The sequence below is a fragment of the Prunus persica genome, chromosome G8 (assembly GCF_000346465.2).
Source record: "Prunus persica cultivar Lovell chromosome G8, Prunus_persica_NCBIv2, whole genome shotgun sequence".
Lineage (NCBI taxonomy): Eukaryota > Viridiplantae > Streptophyta > Magnoliopsida > Rosales > Rosaceae > Prunus > Prunus persica.
Window position 1 is genome coordinate 17,799,432 of NC_034016.1, and position 26,047 is coordinate 17,825,478.

Sequence of the window (26,047 nt, forward strand, 5' to 3'; positions counted from 1 at the left end):
AAATAATATGCATTAAATTATTATATAGTGGCCGAGTAATATCTACTTTGGATATGTTGAAACTAGCAAATTAATATCTATAGAGTATAAACTAATGCAACAAAGATGGTGCTTTTTTTCTTAATTTTTTATTTATTAAATTGTATAGCCGCGCAGCTATACCTTTTAAATATATGGTTAATTATGAGTCCCTAAACTTTGACCCGATTTGCATTTGAGTACCTCAATTTTCAAAATGATTCTCGTGGTCCTTTAACTTTAGTTTCGTTTGGATAAATGGTCATGCCGTCAATTTTGTTAACTTTTTCTGTTAAATACAAGGACAAAATAGGGATGGTAATTTTCCTCACGGGTAAGGGTCTTCATGGGATTCGACCCTAATGGGTCAGGTATGAAGGACAAAAACCGAGTATGGGGATGGGTACGAGGAATTTTTTGGGTATGGTGTTTGGGGAGTGGTAGGGATGGTATTTTAATCCCCAACCCGAACCCTCCCCGTTTAGAATATATATATATATTGATGAGGTATATATATATTATAGTATATATAAATATGCTATTAAAGTGATTGTACCGACTAAGTTTATATTTTATATTATTATATTATATACTTATATAATTTATACAAATCTTAAGCCATAATACTTATTTATTTAGTTAACTTCCAATACATATATATATATATATAAACATTCTTGTCTTGTAAATATGTATTATTTATATTCATTATCTTGCCTTAGTACGTTTTTTTATCTTTCAACAAAGTAGTTATATATTAATTTTTTCTTCCCTAATGGGGAGGGTCGGGGAACCCATTCCCCAACGAAGGTAGGGATGAGGAATCCCTGATATGAATATTGCAGGTATGAAGGCGGGGATGGGGGAAAAAAGCTTAACAGGGATGGGGATGAGAATGACATACCCATCCCCGATTCGACCCATTGCCATCCCTAGGACAAAATGGTATTTTCATATTAAAACAAAAAAATAAAAAATAAAAAATCATATCTTTAAAATAACAATCAAATCAAATCAAATAAAAAACCAACAAAAAAATAAATTCAAGTTTGGGGAGAGTAGAAATTGGGATAGAAGGGGAGAGAGAGTTTAATTTTAATTTTTTTTATTCATATTTTAATCAACTTTAATACAAAAATACCATTTTCCCCCTGCATTTAACAGAAAAGTTAATAAAATTGACGACTAGACCATTTGTCCTAACGAAACTAAAGTTAAAAGACCACAGGAACCATTTTGGAAATTGAGGTACTCAAATGCAAATCGGGTCTAAATTCAGGAACTAATAAAACGATTAACCCTTAAATATAATGTATTCCATTGGTAGATTCATCAAAGTTTATGTAGCGGAAGTTTGATTCGCTACATGATCAGGACAATGAGTGGAGCAACTGTTGTTCTTGGACCATGGCCAGAATTAAGAGCCGAAAACTGGCAGAAACTTCAAGCGATAAAACAAGTTCCAAAATGCAAAATTCGATCCCAACCAACCCGACCATCAGCTAAGTCACGTTGAAAGGATGAGAAAGCATACCTGGATCGACAAATTTGGTGGCCGGAATTCGACGGAAAGTTTTGACAAATCGGAACTTTTTCGAGCTACCACAGGCGAAGAAGTGGCTGGACTCATCGGAGAAGGGGAGGAACAGGTAGAGGAGGTTGAGACGGTTCTAATGCAAGTGGTCTCGCAGCCAACGGTGGCCGGACGGAGGCGATGTCGTCGGCCAAAGATTGGTGGTTGTTTTGGTCGAGAGAGAGAGAGAGAGAGAGAGAGAGAGAGAGAGAGAGAGAGAGAGAGAGAGAGAGAGAGAGAGAGAGAGACTACGGGAGGGAGAGAGAAAAATGAGGGAGAAAAGAAAAAAAAAATCTAGGTTTTAAAAAAACTGACTTTGAAATATTTATGATTATGCTACTGGGCTTCCGTATATCATAACTTTTTTGTTGTAACTTCGATTTGAGCTCATTACGTGTCTACGGACTCATATGTCCCCACCCACTTTATCTTTCAAATTTTAAAGACAAATTTACCTTTTATAAAATGACCATTTGCCCTTTCTCTTTGAAACACAATGTTTTCATAAGGCCAACGCCATTTCCATTTCACCCAACGCCAATGACGTTTTCCTCGAATTTGAAAAACACTGGGTACAATATAGACGAAATGGGATTGAATTCTTTTCTAGCAAAGCTTTTCTTTAAATTCTTCTTCATTATATGGGGGGTTCTATTTACCCCAGCAAACATCTCATGCCATCTAACAAGCCCACAACAAATCTGTAGAAATGGTTGAAGAAATTAGTTAAATGGTAACTTAATTGCTAATCTGGTGGGAAGAAGGTTGCTGGCAATAGCTCTTTGATTGTGGGTTAGACAAAGTATATATCTTTAGTGTCTTTATTGGATATCAGACCACAAACTGACTGCAATTCCAAATTATGCTTCCAATTGGTTGCCTTTCTATGCACTCTTCTTTCACTCCAATTTCGATCTAATTCCAATTATCAGTTCTGTGCAACCTTACAGAGAGAGGGTTGTTTTCCATAAGGACGAGGGGCAGCTTTGGGGAGGTGGGGTTGGGGTGGATTATTTTTTACGTTTTTTAAATTTATATATATATATATATTTGCCATAATATTATAGGTTTTGCTTGAATTAATAATGAATGGATATTTTAGGAATTATGGTGGGTGGAAAGATAGGATTGTATTTTTTCAAATTTATATGATAGGTGAAAAGATAAGGTGGGTAGAAATAGTAGCACTCCGCAATCTACGTCATGGTGCCATTCAATTCCCGAAAATCTTTTCCGAACAAAAAGTCAACTTTAAGCCTATTAAAATATTCTCGGGGTAAATTTTTCCTTTACTTGAATAATTTAATAATTAAATAATTAGTTAGGATCAAGTTATTACATCCATTATCTTTAATTATCTGAGTTTAATCATCTTCTGAATTTTGGGTTGATGAATTGTTTATTCTGTTTGATGGGTTATTTACGCATGGGAAAAGAGATCATCCTATTTTAGTTTTACAATTTTATTTAACTATCATCAGTATTGCAAATTAAAAAAGATGGACAAAAAGCAATCACACAGAGCTGATATGTTTTGTGTCAAAGGAGTATATTACTTTTGAATCTGAAGAGAAAATAAATATATATATCTCTCTTTCATATACAAGTATGTTTGTTTGATCTCTACAAAATTGGATGCCTGTTTTACTGCATGATGATTTTCATGCCTAATGGTTGAATATGTTGAGAAGAGAGACTCTGGCTTTGATCAAGCGCCTAAACAAGCACTCAAGTCCTTCTTCAATGTCTTGAATGTTTGCCTCCAATTCTTGGAGCAAATTTTGCAGATTCTCGGCTTGCGCTGCACAACCAGATCTGCTTGACTTGTGACTGATAAGGGAGTGCAATGCAGCATCCACCTTCTCAAGTTCATTCGTATCCGCAGCTTCCTCACCCTCACAAGCTACTCTTTTAGGCTGCACCAGCTTGGAAACTAATGACCAAGAGCTTGATTTTGATCTCAAATTTGAACCAGCTATGAAGGAGACCAAGGATTCAAACACAGTGCCGGTGACTGCATCTAACTCTTTCAACATGTTGACAACTGCTGGAGTCTCATGGTTCTTGTCTTTGCACTTACTTTCCTTGACCTTTAAGGCCTTGTTCATTGACTTCTTGACATCCTTCCTAGATGCAAGGTATTTCCTAAACTCACTCATGAAGCTCATGTCACCTCCTCGTCTTCTGCGCATGATTGATTGAAGTTCATGTGTGCATTCCTTTGTTTGTAAAAGGGCGTCCTTAATGATGCCACACACATCCAGGAGCCTCAAAGATCCATCGAATAGTTCATTGATCCCTTTGTCTCCACACTCCTGGGCTAAGGCTTGTTGACTGAATGGCAAGAGAAGAAACTTCTCAACACACTCATGCAAATCTTGAAGGCCACTGAGTTTGTGGCTTATGGATGATGATGATGAAGAGGCGGTTTCTGATGCCTTCAATCTGCACAACTTCTCATCAAATTCTGTAACGAAAGGATGTGATGTTGAAGGCAAGCTGTTTGAGCGAGCATGGAAGGAAGCCATTTTGTTTTTTAATGAGAAAGAGAGAGGCCTTGTGCTTTGCAGTTGAATGTGCAATTGGGTGTTTCAGTTTGCTTTCCTTCCCTTTGGCATCTGCTCAATATATATTACATGGTTAGGGAGACAAGAGCAACTCATCCTCTTCACAGCTGAATGAGTCGCAACGTGATTTGGATCTGGATCCGAAAACTATATCAGCGATGTTTATGCATTGTCTCCCAACACCGGATCAGCAACCCATCACCAACCATATTTTACTTCTAATATAGCATGATTATCTTCAATTAGGTAACAATATTATGTAATGCATTGCACTATTAAACATAAAATATGTAGAACACGAGTGGTATTGTACCATCTTTCTATATGTAAAAGAAAGATAATAGCTCTTCTATCCAGCATTCCAGCTCTTCCTGCCTGCCTCTGTGGGGACGAGTTCTGTTAATTCAATGTCTCGATTATCATGTAACACAATATTTTATTTTTGTTTATTAAAATCATGTGGTTTCATTGTCTATGTCAGAATCACTCATCATCTTCCAATTCCCACCAACTAGTTTTTATATCAGAATCAGATGCATGCATATGCATTTTCTGTTTTTTTTTTCTCTTGATGAAATGCATTTTCCTTTGCTTTATATTCTGTATGTCTTACAACGCATTCCAGACAACCACCTTACATGCATTAACAAGTTGGTCATCAGGCATACCATGATTGTTGTTTGGCCAGACAACTTAATTTGCAGGTATTGGAGATGCTTGGTCACATTTCAACGACAATGACGAAGATGATCTATAAAATAAGCAAAACTTGGCAATCACCCAGCAACTCAATCAGTTGGGCATCCATATCTGTCACAAAAAATTCATTAAAACTAAGAATGCAAACGGTGAGAAATTATGGTTATGGCAGCTTCTTGTATGACACAAAGTCAATGCCATTCGTGTACTCTCTATGTAACACAGAATGTGGCGTCACAAATATTAAATGACATAGGTGCTGAGTTGGGGAGTTGAAAGGTAGGGAACAGGGCAGGGACATTGTTGAGATAAACATATTCAAATCACAAAGATCCAAAGCCATTCATTGTTATATGAATAGGATGAGATTCTTCATGTTTCCTAACAATCCACAGTATACTTGAATAGTCAGTCATCATCCTCTTGTATATATTAAGCAGATGCCCATGGAGGAAGATAAACCGCTAGATGAACTTGTACAATAATTCACTGCAAAACTTTCTTCTCTAAACAGAAAAAAATGACTGCCACAAAATCCAATTGCCATGCTCGCTCAAACAGCGTTCCCCTCAACAACGCACCCTCTCATTTCAGAATTTCATGAGCAGTTGTGCAGATTGAGGACTTCTGGAACCGCCTCTTCATCCTCTACATCAGTAAACCAAAGCCTAAATGGCCTTAAGGATTTGTATGATTGTGCAGATGAGCTGCTTTTGTGACCACTCACTCGACAAGCCTTAGCTCAAGAGGAGAACGATGAGCTATTGGATGGATCTGTTAGGCTATTGGATGTATGTAGTGTCGCCAAGGATACCTTGCTCCAAACCAAAGAATGCACGATAGAAATTTTATCAATCATCCGCAGAAGACGGGGAGGAAAAACTGAGCTTGCAAGTGAGGTTAAGAAATTATTGATAATCAGGAAGGTGATGAAAAAAGCTGTCTGCAAGGCCTCAGGAAATTTGAAGGGTGTTTCTCCCTTCAGTAAGGAGCATGAGGCTGTGGCTATGGTTAGCATGTTGAAAGAGATGGAAGCAGTTACTCAGACTGTGTTTGACTCCATATTTTATTTTATCTCGGGTCCAAAGACACAATCAAAGCCAAGTGGGTTGCAACTAGTCTCAAACTTGATGCGCCATAAAAGAGTAGCATGTAAAGAAGAAGAAGAAGAAGAAGAAACAGATGCAAATGAATTTGCAATGGTGTATGCAGCATTGCACTCAACTGTTGGTCACAAGACAAAAGAATCTGATAACATTATTCAGAATGCACAAACCCAACTGCAAAATTTAGAGTTGTGCATACAAGATCTAGAAGAGTCACTTGAACACCTTTCAAGGCGTTTGATCAAAACCAGAGTTTCCCTGCTCAACATCCTCAACCACTAGATTAAGATATTCAGATAGTACTGGATGATTCATCCAAAATTGTTTTGGCTCATAATTGTACATTAATGAGATATACACGTACAATATACTTTCTCGGAAATTAATCAACACTTTTCTTTCCACAATTTACTTCAATTACAGTTTTTTTATTTTATAAAACTTAATAACGTCAAAACCTGTAGCATTTGCTGGTAAAACTCACAAGTTTCCCAAACAGGGTAAACGGAATTTGAATCTATCCTTGTCTAATAATCTCCAGGAAAATACTCAAAAACAGATAACCAATCCCTGGGGCTAATTAATTTATGACACTCACATAACAAACTCAGATATCACACCCGATAACAATAATTGTGCTGGTTTTCGTGGTGTTCGGGGAACAGTCCAGTTCTTCAAGTCCGCTACGTATACAAAGCATTTTTCTACAATAGGGAAACACAATGCATGGTCATAAATTAATGGATATTGCAGATCTTGCCTGCTCGTAGAGCAACAATCATATGAAATTAAGATGAATTAACTAATCACTTACATTAATCATAATCAGCATAATAGAGTTTGTAGCATATGAGAAGGATGGCTAGGATGCATGGTTTTTGCCTCACCACGTATTATTAGAAACAGAGTCAATGCTGCTCGTGCAATTACATATAAACTATATATTTATTATTTATGTCCAATTGTTAATAGGGATTTTGAGCAGACCTTGAGATTTTATATGCAAAATGAATCAGCTCATGAGTTGTTGTGCTGGTGTGGGAAGAGACATTGTACAAACATTGCCTAGGGAAAATATATATCCAAATCGAAATCATGTTACTGCTGGCTGGTGATTGCAGTGGACGGGTTACCATGTCCTGTCCCCTTCCTCGACCAACACTATATATTAAGCAGATGCATATGGAAATGAACACATCAATCTCAACTGTGCATTAACTACAAGGTCTTCTCTTCTATCCTCTCACAACACACAAACAAGAAATGGCTTTCCACACTCGCTCTAACAGCTTCCCCTCTAGGTCACACCCGGTCCTTCAAGAAGTTGATGAACTCTTGTGCAGATTGAGATCTTCTGAGGCCACCTCTGCATCTTCATCTTCAATAAGCCACAAACTAAGTGGCCTCCAAGACTTGCACGATTGTGTTGATAGGTTGCTTCAGTTGCCCCTCACTCAGCAAGCCTTAGCACAAGAGCAGAATGAGAAATGGGCTAATGAGCTACTAGATGGCTCTCTCAGACTCTTGGATGTTTCTAGCAGTGCCAAGGATGCCATCTTGCAAACTAAGGAATGCGTACAGGATCTTCAATCGATCATAAGAAGGAGAGGAGGTGAAACTGGTCTCACAAGTGAGGTTAGGAAATACTTAACCTCTAGGAAGATGGTGAAAAAGGCAATCCAAAAGGCTATGAAGAATCTCAAGGGAACCGAAAACAGAACCACATTTTCTTCCCTCAACAAGGACGATGAGACATTTTCCGTTGTTAGCAAGTTGAGAGAAGTTGAAGCAATCACCCTCGCAGTGTTTGAGTCACTTCTTTCCTTCATATCCGGGCCAAAATCACAGCCCAGCAGCTGGTCACTAGTCTCCAAGATGATGCAGTCAAAGAAAGTGGCTTGTGAGGAAGCAACAGAAATAAATGAATTTGCAGAGGTGGATGCTGCATTGAACTCACTCATTAGACACAAGGCAAGCAAGCCTAGTGCTGATGATGCCCACAATCAACTTGACCAACTGGAGTCATGCATTCAAGACCAAGAACAAGGACTTGAGTGCCTATTTAGGCAAATGATCAAAACAAGAGTCTCCCTCCTCAACATCCTAAACCACTAGACGTATATTAGCTTTTTTAATTTTTGTACATGAAAGACATACATGTGTATACAAATACATCCTCTGATATCAAATTCATATACATAATGATACTTTTTCCCTTGAATTGCCACTTATCTTTCCTCTTTTTTCAAACGCGTTCCTTTCCGAAGCTTGTATGGTTAATTAATGCAAGTACTGAAGATAACTTTCTGCTTAGTCTTAAAAACTAATTCACAAAAGAACTTCTTTTTCTCCAATTACAATTTGAAAAAGAATTAACTGCAATTTCTCAATCGTACACAAGGCTGAGTGGTATTTCACAGGAGTTATAACAACGTATGATTGAGTTCACATGGGATATTTGTGCAAATTATATCAAATGTCAAGGCTGTCAAGATTCTGTTTGTCTCACTCTCAAGTAAGTAAGATAATCAATAATCAACAGTTGATTACTTTCAAAGGAGGACTTGATCCTCACATAAACACATGCTTGCTGAATACAATTTTGGTTACAGAAACATCCTCTGATCTCAAATTAATACAATTTTGGTTAAATTGCGCTTGAAATAGTATTCAATTTGGTGCCGATCCTAATCCTGAATTCCTTCACTATTTACTGAAACTTTTTTGCACTATTTGGGTTGTAAATGTTCTAATTGTCATGCCATCCAAGGCGTCAATTAAGGCAGAAAACATCTTCCTAAGAGGAGTTCAAAGATTTGAACAAACAGAGACCAAGCTTAAGAAAAATTACAAAGAATAAAACAAAAATTAAACAGCTATAATGTGAGTGTTCAAAGCAAGCACTGAGATCATATGGGATATATTACAAGAAACCATCTTCCTAACAGATAGATAGAGACCAAGATTTTTTTAAAAAAATTACAAAGAAATTTTTTTTATTTATAAACAGTTGGTACTGAAACCATTAAAAGAACGCCCAGTAACTTATTTGGCACGGTATGAAGTATTTAAAATACAAGAAAGAAATATCATTCAGGCAATATTTTAGAAAGTGAGTGTTCAACCCGAAAGAAATTTGTACTCGGTGGAAATGTTATTAATGCAAAATTTTCATCCTTGACGTTTGATACCCTCAACAAATTCACACGACTCTCTAAACTTATGATTGTGGTCACATGGGATTTTTGCAAGCAAATTATCAAATATCTCAAGGGAGCTTCCTCTAATATTGGACTCGTGCGTACAAGATCTAGAAGAGTGTTGCTTGAACACCTTTCAAGGCGTTTGATGAAAACCAGTTTCCCTTCTCAACCACTAGAGTAGAAAGAAAAAACAAAAACTCAACTAGTACTGGATGATTCATCCAAAAGTATTTTTGCGCAATACTTGTACATGAAGATAGTCAATAATCAACAACGAATTGCATTCAAAGGAGGATTTGACTCTCGCATTCTTGAAGCAGTGAACATAAAACATCATGATATAGTTTTATTCCTTTTCTCTTTCTATTCTGAAAAAACAGTAAATCCCACATTGAAAAAACATAATGCTCGTTAAGTACTTAATATAGTTAACTCGTAAAACATAGTTTGCCGAGCCTAGTAACGCGGACTTGTAACCCAGTGTGGGGGCATTAAGGGTGGAATGTGGAAAGTTCTTGTTAAGACACGGACAACTTACGGCCCAATATGTTCTCGGTTAGTGCCTTAGATACACAAGTCTAGGCTCGCCGTATGTTTCCAGAAGGACTACATTGGGCTCCTATAGTCTCTTTAGGCTGCCCGGTTGACGTCTTTGCCCACGATGGCATAAGGATGTTGGCTTATCAGAGCAGCAGTGGTGAACACGACGGCATCCAGAGCTATCCGAACTTACTGGGCCGAAGAGGTCCGCCGCTCTTGACCAGACCGCCACCTTTTTAGCCAATTCCTCTTTTTTTCTTTTTCAAGTTTTATTTTTGAATTGAATTTTCTGTTTTAATCATTTTTATTTATTTAATTACCTTTAGAAATACCACAGCGCTGCAAACATCCAAGATACCCTCAACAAATTCACAGGACTCTCTGAACTTATGATTGAGGTCGCCTTCTCAACATCCTCAAACCACTAGATTAGACAATTCAACCAGCACCGGATGATTCATCCAAAGTACGTTGAAAACCAGAATTTCAAGGCGTTTGATGATTCATCCAAAAGTATTTTGGCTCATACTTGTACATGAATGAGATATACAGTTGTTATATACTTTCTCAGATACTCTTAATTGAGGCCCTTTCATGTCTAATTATATCCAGGGAAACAATCAAAAACAGATTAACATTAACAAATCAATGGGACTAATTAGTTAATTATTACTCCAATGGTAGACTCAGTTCTCACACCCAGTAATGATAATTCTGCCAGTTTCCGTTTCGTTTTGGGGACAAACAGTCCAGATCACCAAGTCTGTTACGTACCATTTTTGTACAATACTTATTAATACAGGTTGCAGATCTTGCCTCCTCCTTGCCCAGCAATCATATCAAGGACCTGCAAAATACGATGAATTAACCAATTATAAACTCTGATCTGCATAATTGACTTTAATAAATCATATAACACTATGGCTAGGAAGGATGCATGGTTTCGTTTGGTCGACATAGGGTTATTAGGTTAATGCCACTCGTGCAACAGCATACTCTGAGATTTTTATATGCAAATGAGTTGTTATGCTGGTGTGGGAAGAGACATTGCATAAACATTGCCTAGGGAACATATAGATCCAAATCGAAATCATGTTACCTCCGGCTGGTGATTGAAGAGGATGAGATTCCATGTCCCCTTCTTCAACCAACACTATATATTAAGCAGATGCAGATGGAAAGGAACACATCAGTTTGAATTGTACATTTAACCTATTCTTTCAAGGTCATCTATTCTCTCTCACACAAGACCAAAAAAGAAAAAAGAAATGGCTTTCCATACTCGCTCTAACAGCTTCCCTTCAAGGCCACACCCGATCGTTCAAGAAGTCGATGGACATTTGTGTAGATTGAGGTCTTCTGAGGTCACCTCCGCATCATCATCATCAATCAGCCACAAACTAACTGGCCTTCAAGAATTGCATAGTTGTGTTGATAGGTTGCTTCAGTTGCCCCTCACTCAACAAGCCTTGGCCCAAGAGCTGAATGAGAAATCTACTAATGAGCTATTAGATGGCTCTCTGAGGATCTTGGATGTTTGCAGCAGTGCCAAGGATGCCCTGTTGCAAACCAAGGAATGCGTGCAGGACCTTCAATCAATCATGCGAAGAAGGCGGGGAAGTGAATCCGGAGCACTCACAACTGAGGTCAGGAAATACTTGACCTCTAGGAAGATGGTGAAGAAGGCAATCCACAAGGCTATGGGAAATCTCAAGGGATCCAGTTTCTCATCCCTTAACAAGGACAATGAGACTATTGCCGTTGTTAGCACGTTGAGAGCTGTCGAGGCAGTCACTCTCTCAGTGTTCGAATCACTCCTGTCCTTCATCTCTGGCCCAAAGTCAAAGCCAAGCAGCAGCTGGTCATTGGTTTCCAAGATTATTCACACCAAAAGAGTAGCTTGTGAGGAAGAAACAGAAGCAAATGAATTTGCACAAGTGGATGCTGCTCTGCAATCATTCATTAAGACAAGCAAATCTGACCACAAAAATGCAGACAACCAGCTCGACAATCTGGAGTCATGCATTCAAGATCAGGAAGAACAACTTGAGTGCCTTTTTAGGCAGTTTATCAAAACAAGAGTCTCCCTCCTCAACATCTTAAACCACTAGATGTTAGCTTTTTCGATTCTGTACATGAAAAACATACATGTGTATACAAATACATCCTCTGGATATCAAATTGATTATACAAAATGATTTACTCATTTGCTTAATTTTCAACTGTTCTTCTTCTTTCGTCAAAGGCATTCGTTTTCTGAACAGATCATAAATTCTTGCAACTACAGCGACAAACATTTTACCATTTATGTTTTATATAAAAATAAATAAATAAAACTTACCCTAGTCTAATTACAAGATGAAAATTGATTTAACTCTAACTCCCCAAAGTCAAACCTGAGGTAAACTCACAGGAGTATCAAAAACTATCATTGTCACACCTGGGATTTAAGCCAATTATATCAAATGTCAAGGCTGTCAAGATTCCAATTGTCTCAAGAGAGAGAATAAATAATCAACAATCAATGGCATGAAATGGAGGACTTGATTCTCACACGCTCCAGCAGTAAACATATGCCGACTGTCTCTGTTAGGGGGACAATTAGAGACTAAAAAAGGGATTAAGTCTATGATCATATGGCCTTACTTGCTTCATGCAATACATTCATTTAGAAAGCCTTAAAATTATTAGATCAGGCTTGCTGCTTGTTTAACAATCATGTCAAGGACCTGCAAAATAAGATTAACTAATCACATACATAAATAAGCATATAAAACTGCTGGACATGGGATCATGTCCACTCGTGCTATCACATATATAAGTAATTGATCTCTGTCCAATATGTTAATTATGATTGAGTGATTGTAACATTATGTAAGGAAACTCCGAGATTTTATATGCTAAATTAATCAGTTCATGCGTTGGAATGCTTGTGTGGGAAGAGACAATGCATAAACATCGCCGCTGGAGCATCTATCATGTTACCTCTCACTAATGATTGTAGTGGATGAGATTCCATGTCCCCCTCCTCAACCTACACTATATATAAAGCAGATGCATATGGAAAGAACCCTTCAGTTCTGAATTAGACATCAACCACAACTACAAGGTCTTCTGTTCTATCTTCAAACAATACAGAAAGAAGAAATGGCTTTCCACACTCGCTCTAACAGCTTCCCTTCAAGGCCGCACCCAATCCTTCAAGAAGTTGAAGAACATTTGTGTGGATTGAGGTCTTCTGAGGCCACCTCCACGTCTTCATCATCATCAACAAGCCACAAACTAAGTGGCCTCCACGAATTGTATGATTGTGTTGATAGGTTGCTTCAGTTGCCCCTCACTCAACAGGCCTTAGCCCAAGAGCAGAATGAGAAATTGGCTAATGAGATATTAGATGGCTCCGTCAGACTCTTGGATGTTTGCAGCAGTGCCAAGGATGTCATCCTGCAAACCAAGGAATGCGTACAGAATCTTCAATGGATCATATGAAGAAGGCGAGGAGGTGAAACTGCAGCTGTTACAAGTGAGGTAAGGAAATACTTAACCTCTAGGAAGATGGTGAAAAAGACAATCAACAAGGCTGTGGGTAGTTTGAAGGCAATAGCAAACAAATTCGCTTCCTCTTCCCTCAACAAGGATCATGAGAAGTTGAGAGAAGTAGAAGCAGTCACTCTTGCAGTGTTTGAGTCACTTTTGTCCTGCATCTCTGGGCCAAAATCAAAGACAAGCAGCTGGTCATTGGTCTCCAAGATAATGCAATCAAAAAAAGTTGCTTGTGAGGAAGAAGCAGAAGCAAATGAGTTTGCACAAGTGGATGCTGCATTGAACTCCCTCATTGGACACAAGACAAGCAAATCTCAACACCAAAATGTCGATAATGTGCAGAACCAGCTTAACAAACTGGAGGCATGCATTCAAGACCAAGAAGAAGGACTTGAGTGCCTTTTTAGGCAATTGATCAAAACAAGAGTCTCTTCTCAACATCTTAAACCAGTAGATATATATATATATATATATATCAGATTTTCAATTTTTAACATGAAAAGCAATACAAGTAATGTATACAAATACAACTTCTGATATGATATGAAATGGATATATAAACAATGACATATATGCTCCCTTTTTCTTACTTCAAAAGCATTTTTTTTCCAAACCTCAAATGGTTAATCGGTACAAGCAGTACCCTAATAATTTCAAAGAAGAAACTAAAATAGAAGCAGAGTTCCCCAATCAGGCAAAAAAAAAAAATTTAAGAAGAACCTGACTTTGATTTTGGCATTGTAGCTTCCCAAATCTGAGGAAGAAAACCGCAAAAAGGTTTGGTTCAATTGGGACAGTCTAGCGGGCCACGGTGGATCCGAGTGACACCGACCCGTTATCCTTCCACTGCCAAGAGCGGGAGGTAATCGTTGCTCTGTGAAGCCAGCCTTACGCGGTTCCCTCCTCTCTAGGAACCAAGAGACCCAGAGCCTTCGCTCGAGCCACATGGGTCAACTCCTGGCTTGGAATGGGCGAGCCAGAAGATAGTCAACCCGGAACCGACCCTCTAATACTGAGCCAATGTTCCAGAACCTCAAAGCCCCCACTTGGGTTATAAGCTTGCGTTACAAAGCTCGGCGGTAGAACCTCCTCGTGTAGGGTTTATAAAGCGTAGTCTCTGATATCGACCAAGCGATGTGGGATAACTTGCACCCGCTCTTACCTTGAGATAATGACTTTAGTTTTAAGGTCTATTTGGAAGCACAGAATTTCATCAATACTTGATCATTTGTGTGTTTCAGTGAAAATTTAGAGAGTTGAATATGATCGCAAGACTGTCAAGATTCCATTTGTCTCAAGGAAGATAACCACCAATAAACACTTCACGTTCAAAGGAGACAAAAAAACAAAATTGTTTATCGAAAAACTCACTGAAGCATTTTAGAGGATCTTCAAAAGACACTGTTAACATTGGGTGGTGAAAAATAGTAACGTCAGTTAAAGATTGATTTTGTTTTGTAAGAACACACTGTGGGAATCTAATTAGATCAAAACCCTAGGTCATATAATTCCTTTCATTTGGGGATTATTTGACCTAATTGGGAATTATTCAATTTAATTGGGGATTACCCGAGTTACCTAATTAAATTAGGAATTGATTTGATACCTACCACAATTAGGGATTTGATTTACCCTAATAAATTAAATCCCTAACTAATCAAATCAATTCCAAATCGGGGAGGAATAATTCCGTATGAATTATTCCTCTGAAACCCTAACCTTCGAGATCACTATAAAAGGATGACCACACACAAAGGTTAAGGTACGTCTAAATTCCTACTGAAACTCTGCATAAATTATTTCTCAAAAACCCTAGCCACCTCCTCTCTTTCTCTCTCTCACACAAGGCTCCGGCCACCGCACACGGCTCCGGCCACTTGGTTTTCCTTGAAACACCCTACCTAACTTAGGCATCGGAGGGCCTTTAGCCAACACCCCCGGGTGTGGTCCTTTTACTCCGATCTATTTTGCAGGGAGAAAGAGAGGCGGAGAAGATGAAGGAATCTTGGGCGAATATTCTCGTGGGACGGAAATTTGCTCCCACACACACACACCTTGGAGGTGGTTTATTTTACTTGGTATTTTTTGTTCAGGTAAAATTTAAAGTAACATCAGAGAAAGCTTCCTTTTTCTGGTGAAATTCACTGAAGCATTTTATTACTTAGCTGCCTTATTTCATATCTGCATTTTATTTTCTGAGTTAAGTACTTGACTCATAAGAAAAATCTCTAAGCACTGCAGAAGTTTTCAAAACAATAAAATGGATATCAAATCTATCAACCTCTAATTATCTCCCAGGAAATATTAAACACAGATTGGGACTAATTAATTATGCTGGTTATAGTGAAAACTATGCTGGTTTTCTTTCTGTTTGGGGGAACATTGCAATTCATCTATATGATGGAAACATTGCAATTCTTTCTGGTTTGCTAAATAACCAGCAACTTTCAATTTTTCTACATTATAGAAACATAATGGATGGTGACTTTTTAATACAGAATATTGCATATTTGCAGATCATGCCTCCTCCTTGGCAAACAATCATGTGAAGGACCTGCAAAACAAGAGGAATTAACTAATCACATATGTTGATCACCATAATTGAGTTAAATGGTTTTTGCCTCCCCACGTATTTGCGGAAACAGGGACGTCATTGCCACTCGTGGTATCGTATATTAATTGTGATTAAATGGTTGTAGCATTATAATGTGCTAAATTAATAACTTCATGAGTTGGAATGCTGGTGTGGGAGGAGACAATGCATAAACATTAGCTAGGGAACATATAGATCCAATCGAAATCATGTTACCTCTCTCACTGATGATTGAAGCGGATGAGATTCCATGTCCCCCTCTTCAATCAACACTATATATTAAGCACTCTGAATTGTACATCAACCACAACTTTCTAAGTCTTCTGTTCTATCTTTTCACAATACATAAAGAAGAAATGGCTTTCCACACTCGCTCTAACAGCTTCCCTTCAAGGCCACACCCAATCGTTCAAGAAGTTGACGAATGTTTGTGTAGGCTGAGGTCTTCTGAGGCCACCTCCACATCTTCATCATCAATAAGCCACAAACTAAGCGGTCTCCAAGATTTGCATGATTGTGTTGACAGGTTGCTTCAGTTGCCTCTCACTCAACAAGCCTTGGCACAAGAGCAGAATGAGAAATGGGCTAATGAGCTATTAGATAGCTCTCTCAGACTCTTGGATGTTTGCAGCAGCGCCAAGGATGCTATCTTGCAAACCAAGGAATGTGTACAAGATCTTCAATCAATCATACGAAGAACACGAGGAGGTGAATCTGCAGCACTCACCAGTGAGGTCAGGAAATACTTAACCTCCAGGAAGACGGTGAAAAAGGCAATCCAAAAGGCTATGAAGAATCTTAAGGGATCCAATTTCTCATCCCTCAACAAGGACAATGAGTCAATTGACATTGTTAACAAGTTGAGAGAAGTTGAAGCAGTCACTCTTGCAGTGTTTGAGTCACTTCTTTCTTTCATCTGTGGGCCAAAATCACAGCCAAGCAGCTGGTCCTTGGTCTCCAAGATGATGCCCTCAAAAAAAGTTGCCTGTGAAGAAGAAACAGAAGCAAATGAATTTGCACAAGTGGATGCTGCATTGAACTCTCTCATTGGACACAAGACAAGCAAATCTCAAAACAAAATTGTCGATAATGCGCAGAACCAGCTCGAGCAGCTGGAGTCATGCTTTCAAGGCCAAGAAGAAGGAGTTGAGTGCGTATTTAGGCAAATTATCAAAACAAGAGTCTCCCTCCTCAACATCCTAAACCACTAGATCCATATATCTTAGATTTTTCGATTTTCTACATGAAAAACATGTTTGTATACAAATACATCCTCTGAGATCAAATTCAGATACATACTGATTATATACTCTTTTGCTCAAATTATCAACTAGTCTCATCCTTCTACGAAAGCATTCACTTTGGGAACTGATCATGAATTTTTGTAGTACTGAAACTAACACGATTTCCATCCTCTATATTCCGATTATCATCCTGTGCATGGAAAAAATGAACTTACCCTTATTGTCTAATTACAAGATAATGAAAAGTGAATTAACTCTAATTTCCCGAAATCAAACCTGAGAGGTAAACTCACAGGAGTATGTAAAACCATCATTGTTGTCACATGGGATTTGCGCAGATTATATCAAATGTCAAGGCTGTCAAGATTCCAATTGTCTCAAGAGAGACAATAAATAATCAACGATCAATGGCATTCAAAAGAAGACTTGATTTTCTTTAAGCAGTAAGCTCTGTTAGAGGAACTATTAGAGAGACTAAAAAGGGTTTTACGTCTATGATCATATGGTCTCGGTTGCTATACAGTCATTTATTTCTATTTCTTTCTAGTAAACTTGCCAGCATATCATTGAATGAAGAATTTTCTGGTAAAACTCTGTGACCACTAAACAAAATTTCAAAACTGAAATGGATGTCAAATTCCGGTTATCTCCCGGGGACTAATCAAACACAGATTAAAATTAACGAACTGTTGTAACTAATCAACGACACTAACACGGCAGATGCGCATCTCAGATCCAAGAATGACAGTTGTGCTGGATGTCGTTCTGCTTGGGAACAGTCCAATTCATCAAGTCTGCTACACACCATTTTTCTACATTTTGGAAACACTGACGCTATAAAAAAAAAAATGCAGATTGCAGATCTTGCCTGCTGCTTGCTTAACAATATCATGTCAAGGACCTGCAAAAATAAGATGCATTAACTAATAACATACATGAATCATCATAATTGAGTCTATGCATAAGACTTAAGCATAGAAGTGGCTGGACACAGGGCCATTGGCACTCATGCTTAATATTTAATTTATGGATTGCTGTCCAATATGTTAATTATGATTGAGTGATTGTAACATTATATAAAGATAGTATGAGGTTTTATATCCTAAATTAATCAGTTCATGAGTTGGAATGCTGGTGTGGGAAGAAACCTTGCATAAACATTGCCGAGGGAACGTATAGATCCAAATAGAAATCATGTTACCTCTCACTGATGATTGAAGTGGATGAGTTTCCATGTCCCCTTCCTCAACCAACACTATATATTAAGCAGATGCATATAGAGAGGAACAAATCAATCTCAATTGTACATTAACTACAAGGTCTTCTATTCTATCTTCTCACAATACACCAAGAAGAAATGGCTTCGCATACTCGTTCTAACAGCTTACCCTCTAGGCCACACCCGATCATTGAAGAAGTTGATGAACTTTTGTGTAGATTGAGGTCTTCTGAGGCCACCTCCACATCTTCATCATCAATATGCAACAAACTAAGTGGCCTCCAAGACTTGCATGATTCTGTTGATAGGTTTCTTCAGTTGCCCCTCACTCAACAAGCCTTAGCCCAAGAGCAGAATGAGAAATGGACTAATGAGTTGTTAGATGGCTCACTCCGGCTGTTGGATGTTTGTGGAACTGCCAAAGATGCCTTGTTGCAAACCAAGGAATGCGTCCAGGACCTTCAATCGATCATGCGAAGAAGGCGGGGAGGTGAAACTGGAGCTCTTACAAGTGAGGTTAGGAAATATTTAACCTCCAGGAAGATGGTGAAAAAGACAATCCAAAAGGCTATGAAGAATCTCAAGGGAACCGAAAACAGATCCACCTTCTCTTCCCTCAACAAGGAGAGTGAGACTATTTCCATTGTGAGTGAGTTGAGAGATGTTGAAGCAGTCACTCTCGCAGTGTTCGAATCACTGCTGTCCTTCATCTCCGGCCCAAAATCACAGCCAGACAGCAGCTGGTCATTGGTCTCCAAGATGATGCAATCAAAACAAGTAGCTTGTGAAGAAGAAACAGAAGTAAACGAATTTGCAGGGGTGGATGCTTCATTGCAGTCACTCATTGGACACAAGACAAGCAAATCTCATTCCCAAAGTGCAGATAATGCACACAACCAGTTGGAGAAGCTGGACGCATGCATTCAAGATCAGGAAGACGGACTAGAGTGCCTACTTAGGCAAATGATAAAAACAAGAGTCTCCCTCCTCAACATCCTAAACCACTAGATATTAGCTTTTTCGATTTTGTACATGAAAAACATTACTTGTGTATACAAATACATCCTCTGATATCAAATTGATTATACAAAATGATATACTCATTTGCTTAAATTCTCAACTAGTCTCTTTCTTTCTTGAAAAGCATTCACTTTGGGAACTGATCTTGAATTCTTGCAACTACTGAAACTGACACGATTTCCAATCCGACTATCATCCTCAGGTCTCTGCATTCCGATTATCCCTATTGTCTAATTACAAGATCACAAGATGAATTTACTCTAATTTCCCAAAGTCAAACCTGAGAGGGGTAAATTCACAGGAGCATTTGAAATTATGATTGTCACATGGGATTTGCGCAAATCATGTCAAATATCAAGGCTGTCAAGATTCCAATTGTCTCAAGAGAGATAATAAATAATCAACCATCAATGGCATTCAAAAGGAATTGATTCTCACAAGGTTTAAGCAGTAAACAATGCTGACTCTCTCTATTTTAGAGGGACAAATAGGGAGTGCTAAAAAGATTAAGTCTGTGATCATATTGTCTTGCAATACAATCATTTAGAAAACCCATACAATTCATATGATTTTTTTCAGTCAAAAGTTTTGTTTAAATAATGTTTTTACGTGCAAATTTTGTCACATACAATACCATTGTTGCCATTGCCTGAACAGAAAAGAAAAAGAATGTATAAACCTATAAATACACATGGGAAAGACACCAAGGAAAATTTATCTCCTTTCCTTGTATCTGAGGAAAAGGTGTTGATTGTAATATAACTTGCCCTGCTGATTTTATCACCATTGTTCAAAATATAAAGTTCCATCTACAAGCCTGAGTAACACACTTTCGCGGGTGCACAACAAACGTGACACCCTTGTCACGGTCAGCATATTAAGACGGGTTGGAGTCACTTAAATTATATCCACCATTTCTAAATCACAACGATAGTAAGTAGCTGTATTTGGCTTCTATATAAGACCAGTGAGGCAGTGAGAGAGTGAGAGGAGAGAAGCACACATTCACTAGTGCAACAAAAGATATCGATGTTTCTGTATAAATACATTCTCAATGGTAAAGACAATTTGATTCCCAGCTCAGATTTTATACAAATTTTCGTTGGCCTCAACAACTGTCAATTGGTGGTGGTGAATAATGGACTATCACTTATTACATAGTTGAATTTCATGATCCCCGGCCTCCTCGTTGCCGCTTTTCTTCTAGTGCAGTTGCTTCATTTAACATGTCGGCGGCGTCCTTGTGCATGTCTAGCTTGGCTAGAGCAACTGACTGCATGTAGAAGGCCGTGGGCCAGTCTGGATAAACACATTGTGCTTGCATTGCATCTCGAAGAGCAGCATCAGGTTGCTCATTTAACAGATAGCATAAACTGCGTCGTGCAAAAACAGTTGGGGACACCATAGTTCCAACATCTATGAACTGCACGCAAAAAACCCAAAAGGAACCACTTAAGTTAACATCACTACTTAAGACCCAGTTACTTCAAGATTATAACTCGATGAGCCCATCATAACACATTAATAAATAAATAAATAAAAGCTTCATAGCCATCGTAAATCTAATCAACAAAAGACTACTAAAGACTACATCAGCAGTAATTTGATTCAAAAGTGTTGAGCAAGAAAATAAATATGGTAACACTTACAGTTGAGGGCATAATATTATGACATAATCTACTGGTGGAAGGTTCCAAGTCAAACGTTCAGTCAAGTTCTTGACATATTTCCGGCCCAAAAGATTTACCATTATATCTAAATTAAAAAGCACACACGAGCTACAAAGTTATACCTGGGAGTAACAATCAATGGCAGTTTTAAAATCTTTGTCACGAAATGCATAGTCCCCTCGCTTTCTTGCCTCCAGCATGTCTCTCATTTGTTGAGTCCACTCTTGGAAAGATAACTGAACCCATCCAAATTCAAAAAGATCTCTTAGCACAAATTGAATGAACAGGGATATGCAAGACCTCTAGTACCACTCAACTACCTCATTGGTTCCTTCATCATCTCGGTAGTGCGTCATAACCAAGATCTGATGGATTGCTGTGAGGTCCATCCGAGAACAGGCCTCGCCCATTGCAGAAAGGGGACGTTGTGGGGTTGCAGGGGCTTCCTCATGCTTTGGAATTCCAAGCATGACATAAGATGGGACCTGCAATCCAGACCTTTGTTACTAGCTTCTTAATGTGAAGTAGTGCTCCTTTATCATCTTAAGAGCACATCCATCGATTACAAAACATATTTGACCTCATATTAGGTCCACAGACAAACATAGTTTTGGCCATGTAAGAATATGTGGATGCCAGGGAAATGCAATAAAGGAGGTTAAACTAGACTATTTCATAATCCAATTAGAGAAAAGTATCTTACTTCAGGTTTGGTCTGCAGTGGAGCAAGTGTCGCAACAAGGTCCTTCGTATTAGGCCGCTCTCTGGGTTCATATTGGAGACATTGAGAGGCAAGATTAACAACCACGGTTGCTTCCTCCGTAGAAAATTTCCCCTCCAAATGTGAATCCATTAAGAGAATGATATTTTTCCCCCGTATCATATCAAGAGCCTGTTTACATGAATATACATCAAATATATACTAGACTATGTTCCGTTTATTAAAAAAAAAAAGACCAGCACTGAACAAATCTCACCTTAAATCTTAAGTGATATGTAACTGGTGAACAACTTAAACTTCTAGCATGATGGAGGAATACCCATCATTTGTTAAGTATTGTTATAATTCATAAAGTCACGAAAAATCTTCTCATATACTGAAATGAAAAGTAAATTGAAATTCACAATTCCAAGAAGAGATTATGTGAGAACTAAGATAACCATGAAAATAGTTTTTAGAAGAAGCGAAGGGAGTGTTTTTGCATAACATCAAGATGGGTGGATTGCACGGAGACAGAATTAAATTATATAAAACAGGGATGTTGTTCAATATTATTTGTCCACTAAGATGTGGAGGTTATGAAGAAAACTGTTTCTCAAATCCAGCATGCTGAAGAGCTTGAATACTCAAATATATATCTGCATATCTTATTCGAACAATCAAATTAGTATAAAAGATCCACTAAAGAATATTTGTAATTAATTAATTTCAACTTTGAGTGACAAATACTAGTAGACACAATCCAAGAGGACTATAGCATCAAGATACATTTGCCCTAAAACGCATAAAGCATGTTATATAGCAGTGCACTTACATGACTTGGAGGGATGTGCTTTCCACTTAGCAGATCTAGAAGGACAGTGCCAAAGCTATAAATAACACTTTCTGGAGTGACCCTTCCTACAATGTAAATTAAAAGACAACTGAAGGCATATCTCATGCAGGAAAATTCCTTTACATAGGAAAACTACAATAATAACTAGACAATGATCAAACGGATAGGTGATATTTAGACTAGAGATGTTATTACCATTTCTTAAATACTCAGGCGGCGTGTAGGCAAGATTCGTGCTATAACTCTTCCCATCCCTACTATTTCTCATCAAGCCAAAACAGGAAAGACGAGGATCACCATCCTACAGGTCACATTCAAATACTAGAATATCACCCTTAATATTAATGGACACTGAAGTAATTGAAAATATATATATTTTTAACTATGAGAATCAAATTTGAGAAAGGAATACCTCGTCAAAGAGAACCCTATAAGCATTCAAATCGTGGTATAATGGACGGCCCTCAGTACTACAATAATCTAAAGCTTCAGCAATATAAAGACCCACTCTTAAACGCATAGCCCACTCAATGGTTTGATTCTCCCCTGTCAAGAACAAGTCGAGACCAAAAATTTAATCTTAGATATAACAGAATGCAGCCACTAATTTCTCAATTTGGAGGCACAAAACCCAAAAGTAAAATTGATCTCCTATGCAAAACTCAGGAAATTAACAGTACGAAGACAAGCACAATACAGTCACATTAAATAGAATACTATAGCAAAAACCACCTCGCCGCACCTTCCCCAAATGAAAGGCAATATAAAACATCATCTAGGATTAGCAAAACTACTAGATAACAACATGCATAAATAGACCAGCTAAGATAAATGGCATAACTTGTCATGTTGTAGAAAACTAATGTCAATGTTACATTTCAATGTTTGATTGTTTAAGAACTATGTACTTAGAGATACTTCACAAAAGTGTCACTGAGTAATCTTAGAAGCTAAGCTAAAAAGCAGCATTCTTGATACACCAGTTAATGTATAAAGTGGGGTAAAAAAAGGAAAAGAAAGGTGTTGACACATACAATGAAACAAATGCTTAGCTAAAGTATCAGTAGGCATGTACTCAGCAACAAGCAGCCTCTCATCACCATCACAGCAATACCCAATTAAATTCGCAAGCCTCCGATGCCTCAGCTTCCCAACACCCCAAGCTTCCTCCTACAAAAGCAAAAGCCCAGAAATTTAAAAACCCACAAAGTATTTCACATACCCACTTCACAAAACGATTGAAAACCACCAAAACGACCAAAAGTCCCAAACCCAATGAAGCCAAAAGCAAAAACAAGCTTACCGCAAACTGCTTGGGATCAGGCCAAGCCATCTTGGTGAACTTCTTGACGGCGATCCAACGGCGGTTCTGCAGCCGCCCTTTGTAGACAAGGTTAGGGGCTTTCTCACCGCTCTCTGAGACTATGTAGTCGGAGCTGAAGTTGTTGGTGGCTGCTTTGAGGTCCGAGAAGGAGAATTCAGAGAAGGGTGGAGCTCCGCCGGTTTCCGGGTCGGATCCGGGAGATGGGTTCGGGTGGTGGGTCGGAGTCCGGCTGTTGTTGGCATGTGCTTGGGTTTGGAGCTTCTCTGGTTGCTTCTCTGTAACCTTTGATTCACAGCAACCCATGACTTGGTTTGTGTGTTTGTGTGCTTCAGCAGCTTCTTGGAGTTGGAAGAAGAAAAAACTAGAGGAAAACCATGAGCTGGTTCCTAGCTGCCTCCTCAGCTTGAGTGCCTAGTGGGTTAAGACTTAAGAGAGACTTGAAGAGAGAGAGAGAGATGAGACAGTTTTGTATGTGCTCTCTCTCTGTCACAGCTTCCTGGCAGTTTAATGCTAAAGGTTTAGCTTATGGTAATTAAAGCATTTCTAGTTGCTACAGTTTTATTAGTTAACCTTCTTTTATTTCTTTCCATTTTTCCACTGAACACTTTTGGTCATTTGGTTTCAATTTTCCTAGAAGCAAAAGAATTTAATTAGTTCCTTTTTTGACAAAAAGAAAAAAAAGATAGGAATGCAATGCAACATGTATCTCTTTTTACATCAATCATCACCATTTTAGTACTAATCTTGTCCGAACAATTCTTTTCCTAAATGTTGGTAATTTAGCAAGTTTTATCACATTAATATCATTAGTTTGTGAAATTCTATTTAGGATTATAAGATTCTGTCATCTGTCTATATATGTGTGTAGTTTTATATATAATTTTTCTTTATGCATTTCATGCGTGTAATATTGATTGAGAGAGGAACCGAATAGATAAACTCGGATGTGAAAATAAATGCTCTTAACCTACTTGTGCTACATAGTCCTTACTTTTTTCTTTTCTTTTCCTTAAACCCCACAAGAATTTCCCCTTTGAAATTAGATTTGGAAGGTTTATGCTTTCAATTAAATTATGCTCAAGTGGGGTAGTTTATTATCATCACAAAGTAAAGACAGAAGAAAACATGGTTAAACAAATACCAAGTTTCCTGGTGCAGTTGACCACAAAATAAAATATAAGGGCACACACACAGTAAACAGGCAGATTGCAGAATCAAAGCAAACCCTTCTTCCTTAGTTTCTTCCTTTTAATAATAGTATGTGTTTGGAACAAACACAGAATCTCATGACCTGTTATTTTGCATCATAATTGACCTACGGATTGATTTGTATAAGAAAAGCCAACTGATTTTTCCCATTACTCAAGTTGTCTTGTTCTTTTGCTTTCCTTGTAGTACTTCATCATGACAAGATACCAGAACTTGTTTGGTTGTTGCATTTTGTTTTCTTTAATGCATATAATCTTGATCTGTATTAACTATTTTTAAGTGTGGCCTATCCAATTGAAAAGGCATATATTCTCTTCTCATAAAGGTCCAATTTTTCTTTGTGGAGACAAATCATTATATGCCACTTACTGTGTTTTAACAGTTGCATTCATTCATTGTAGGCAGGTACCATTCAATAATGTTATGTTATGCTCAAAAGTTCGAAAACACAATTCACGTTTCTTTTTTGGTTTTTTTTAGTATATACGATAGTCTAAATTGTAAGAGACGAAGGGTTTTTTATACTGTCAAAGTATTATGAGGATTCGAATCTGAAATTACTTGTATGCAAATCAATGTCATTTTCTACTCGACTCAACTCCGTTGAGTTTTATTATTTGATATCAACATTGTGAGTTTTGCCAGCATTGGCTTGGTCTTGATTAAATTGTACCCCAAAAAGCAATAAATAAATAAATCCTTGGTTATCATAAAAATGCTGATTATAATGCACATAATTTTAACTCATTGGGTGGAAACTCAAGACTGCCAGCAAAGTTTGTAGCCAAATCAAATCTATCTGCAGATTCTGCACAGATACCAAAGAGGGGAAAAAAAAATAGAGTGAAAATATGTCAATCATTTGTTTGGTGGATGATGAAAATGAATATTTTTCAAGACCTGGTGAAATTGAGAAAAAGACTGGCTGGAGTGGTAGTTGTTGGTTCCCAATTCCCATTCGTC

At 38.0% G+C, this 26,047-nt stretch overlaps 7 protein-coding genes and 1 long non-coding RNA gene across 9 annotated transcripts; 5 read left to right on the forward strand and 3 right to left on the reverse strand.

The window, feature by feature from the left end:
* LOC18766721 lies at nucleotides 3,184–4,456 on the reverse strand. Its single transcript, XM_007199379.2, has one exon. The coding sequence runs from the start codon at nucleotides 4,117–4,119 to the stop codon at nucleotides 3,259–3,261; it is 861 nt and encodes a 286-aa protein (XP_007199441.1). The 5' UTR covers nucleotides 4,120–4,456; the 3' UTR covers nucleotides 3,184–3,258.
* Nucleotides 5,787–6,245, forward strand: LOC109946261. The gene has a single exon (XM_020553576.1). It carries the CDS (start codon nucleotides 5,787–5,789, stop codon nucleotides 6,243–6,245), a length of 459 nt encoding a protein of 152 aa, XP_020409165.1.
* LOC18766564 lies at nucleotides 7,227–8,078 on the forward strand. The gene has a single exon (XM_007201448.1). The coding sequence runs from the start codon at nucleotides 7,227–7,229 to the stop codon at nucleotides 8,076–8,078; it is 852 nt and encodes a 283-aa protein (XP_007201510.1).
* LOC18766415 lies at nucleotides 10,733–11,950 on the forward strand. Its single transcript, XM_007199277.2, has one exon. The coding sequence runs from the start codon at nucleotides 10,975–10,977 to the stop codon at nucleotides 11,815–11,817; it is 843 nt and encodes a 280-aa protein (XP_007199339.1). The 5' UTR covers nucleotides 10,733–10,974; the 3' UTR covers nucleotides 11,818–11,950.
* LOC109950538 lies at nucleotides 13,060–14,353 on the reverse strand. 2 transcript variants are annotated; one of them, XR_002272766.1, is made up of 3 exons: nucleotides 13,970–14,353; nucleotides 13,252–13,412; nucleotides 13,060–13,150 (listed from the first exon to the last, which is right to left on the reverse strand). It is a non-coding gene; the product is annotated as an uncharacterized LOC109950538 (long non-coding RNA). The 2 variants fall into 2 exon arrangements; XR_002272767.1 differs by having other exon boundaries at nucleotides 13,975–14,352.
* LOC18767035 lies at nucleotides 16,199–17,134 on the forward strand. The gene has a single exon (XM_007198999.2). It carries the CDS (start codon nucleotides 16,199–16,201, stop codon nucleotides 17,051–17,053), a length of 855 nt encoding a protein of 284 aa, XP_007199061.1. The 3' UTR covers nucleotides 17,054–17,134.
* LOC18766312 lies at nucleotides 18,237–19,483 on the forward strand. The gene has a single exon (XM_007199209.2). It carries the CDS (start codon nucleotides 18,444–18,446, stop codon nucleotides 19,311–19,313), a length of 870 nt encoding a protein of 289 aa, XP_007199271.1. The 5' UTR covers nucleotides 18,237–18,443; the 3' UTR covers nucleotides 19,314–19,483.
* Nucleotides 20,310–24,376, reverse strand: LOC18766193 (probable serine/threonine-protein kinase At4g35230). Its single transcript, XM_007199734.2, has 9 exons — nucleotides 23,855–24,376; nucleotides 23,586–23,721; nucleotides 22,964–23,097; nucleotides 22,747–22,852; nucleotides 22,531–22,616; nucleotides 21,699–21,887; nucleotides 21,316–21,480; nucleotides 21,118–21,231; nucleotides 20,310–20,748 (listed from the first exon to the last, which is right to left on the reverse strand). The coding sequence occupies exons 1-9, from the start codon at nucleotides 24,176–24,178 to the stop codon at nucleotides 20,494–20,496; spliced, it is 1,509 nt and encodes a 502-aa protein (XP_007199796.1). The 5' UTR covers nucleotides 24,179–24,376; the 3' UTR covers nucleotides 20,310–20,493.

Excerpts from the sequence above, each read along its gene's own strand:
- LOC18766415 (XM_007199277.2), top strand. The coding sequence starts at position 10,975 with ATGGCTTTCCATACTCGCTCTAACAGCTTCCCTTCAAGGCCACACCCG.
- LOC18766312 (XM_007199209.2), top strand. The coding sequence starts at position 18,444 with ATGGCTTCGCATACTCGTTCTAACAGCTTACCCTCTAGGCCACACCCG.
- LOC109946261 (XM_020553576.1), top strand. The coding sequence starts at position 5,787 with ATGAAAAAAGCTGTCTGCAAGGCCTCAGGAAATTTGAAGGGTGTTTCT.
- LOC18766564 (XM_007201448.1), top strand. The coding sequence starts at position 7,227 with ATGGCTTTCCACACTCGCTCTAACAGCTTCCCCTCTAGGTCACACCCG.
- LOC18766193 (XM_007199734.2), bottom strand. The coding sequence starts at position 24,178 with ATGGGTTGCTGTGAATCAAAGGTTACAGAGAAGCAACCAGAGAAGCTC. Across the intron at positions 23,722-23,854 it reads CTGATCCCAAGCAGTTTGCG|GAGGAAGCTTGGGGTGTTGG; the intron begins GTAAGCTTGTTT and ends TTGCTTTTGTAG. Across the intron at positions 22,617-22,746 it reads GCCTGAGTATTTAAGAAATG|GAAGGGTCACTCCAGAAAGT; the intron begins GTAATAACATCT and ends TTTACATTGTAG.
- LOC18767035 (XM_007198999.2), top strand. The coding sequence starts at position 16,199 with ATGGCTTTCCACACTCGCTCTAACAGCTTCCCTTCAAGGCCACACCCA.
- LOC18766721 (XM_007199379.2), bottom strand. The coding sequence starts at position 4,119 with ATGGCTTCCTTCCATGCTCGCTCAAACAGCTTGCCTTCAACATCACAT.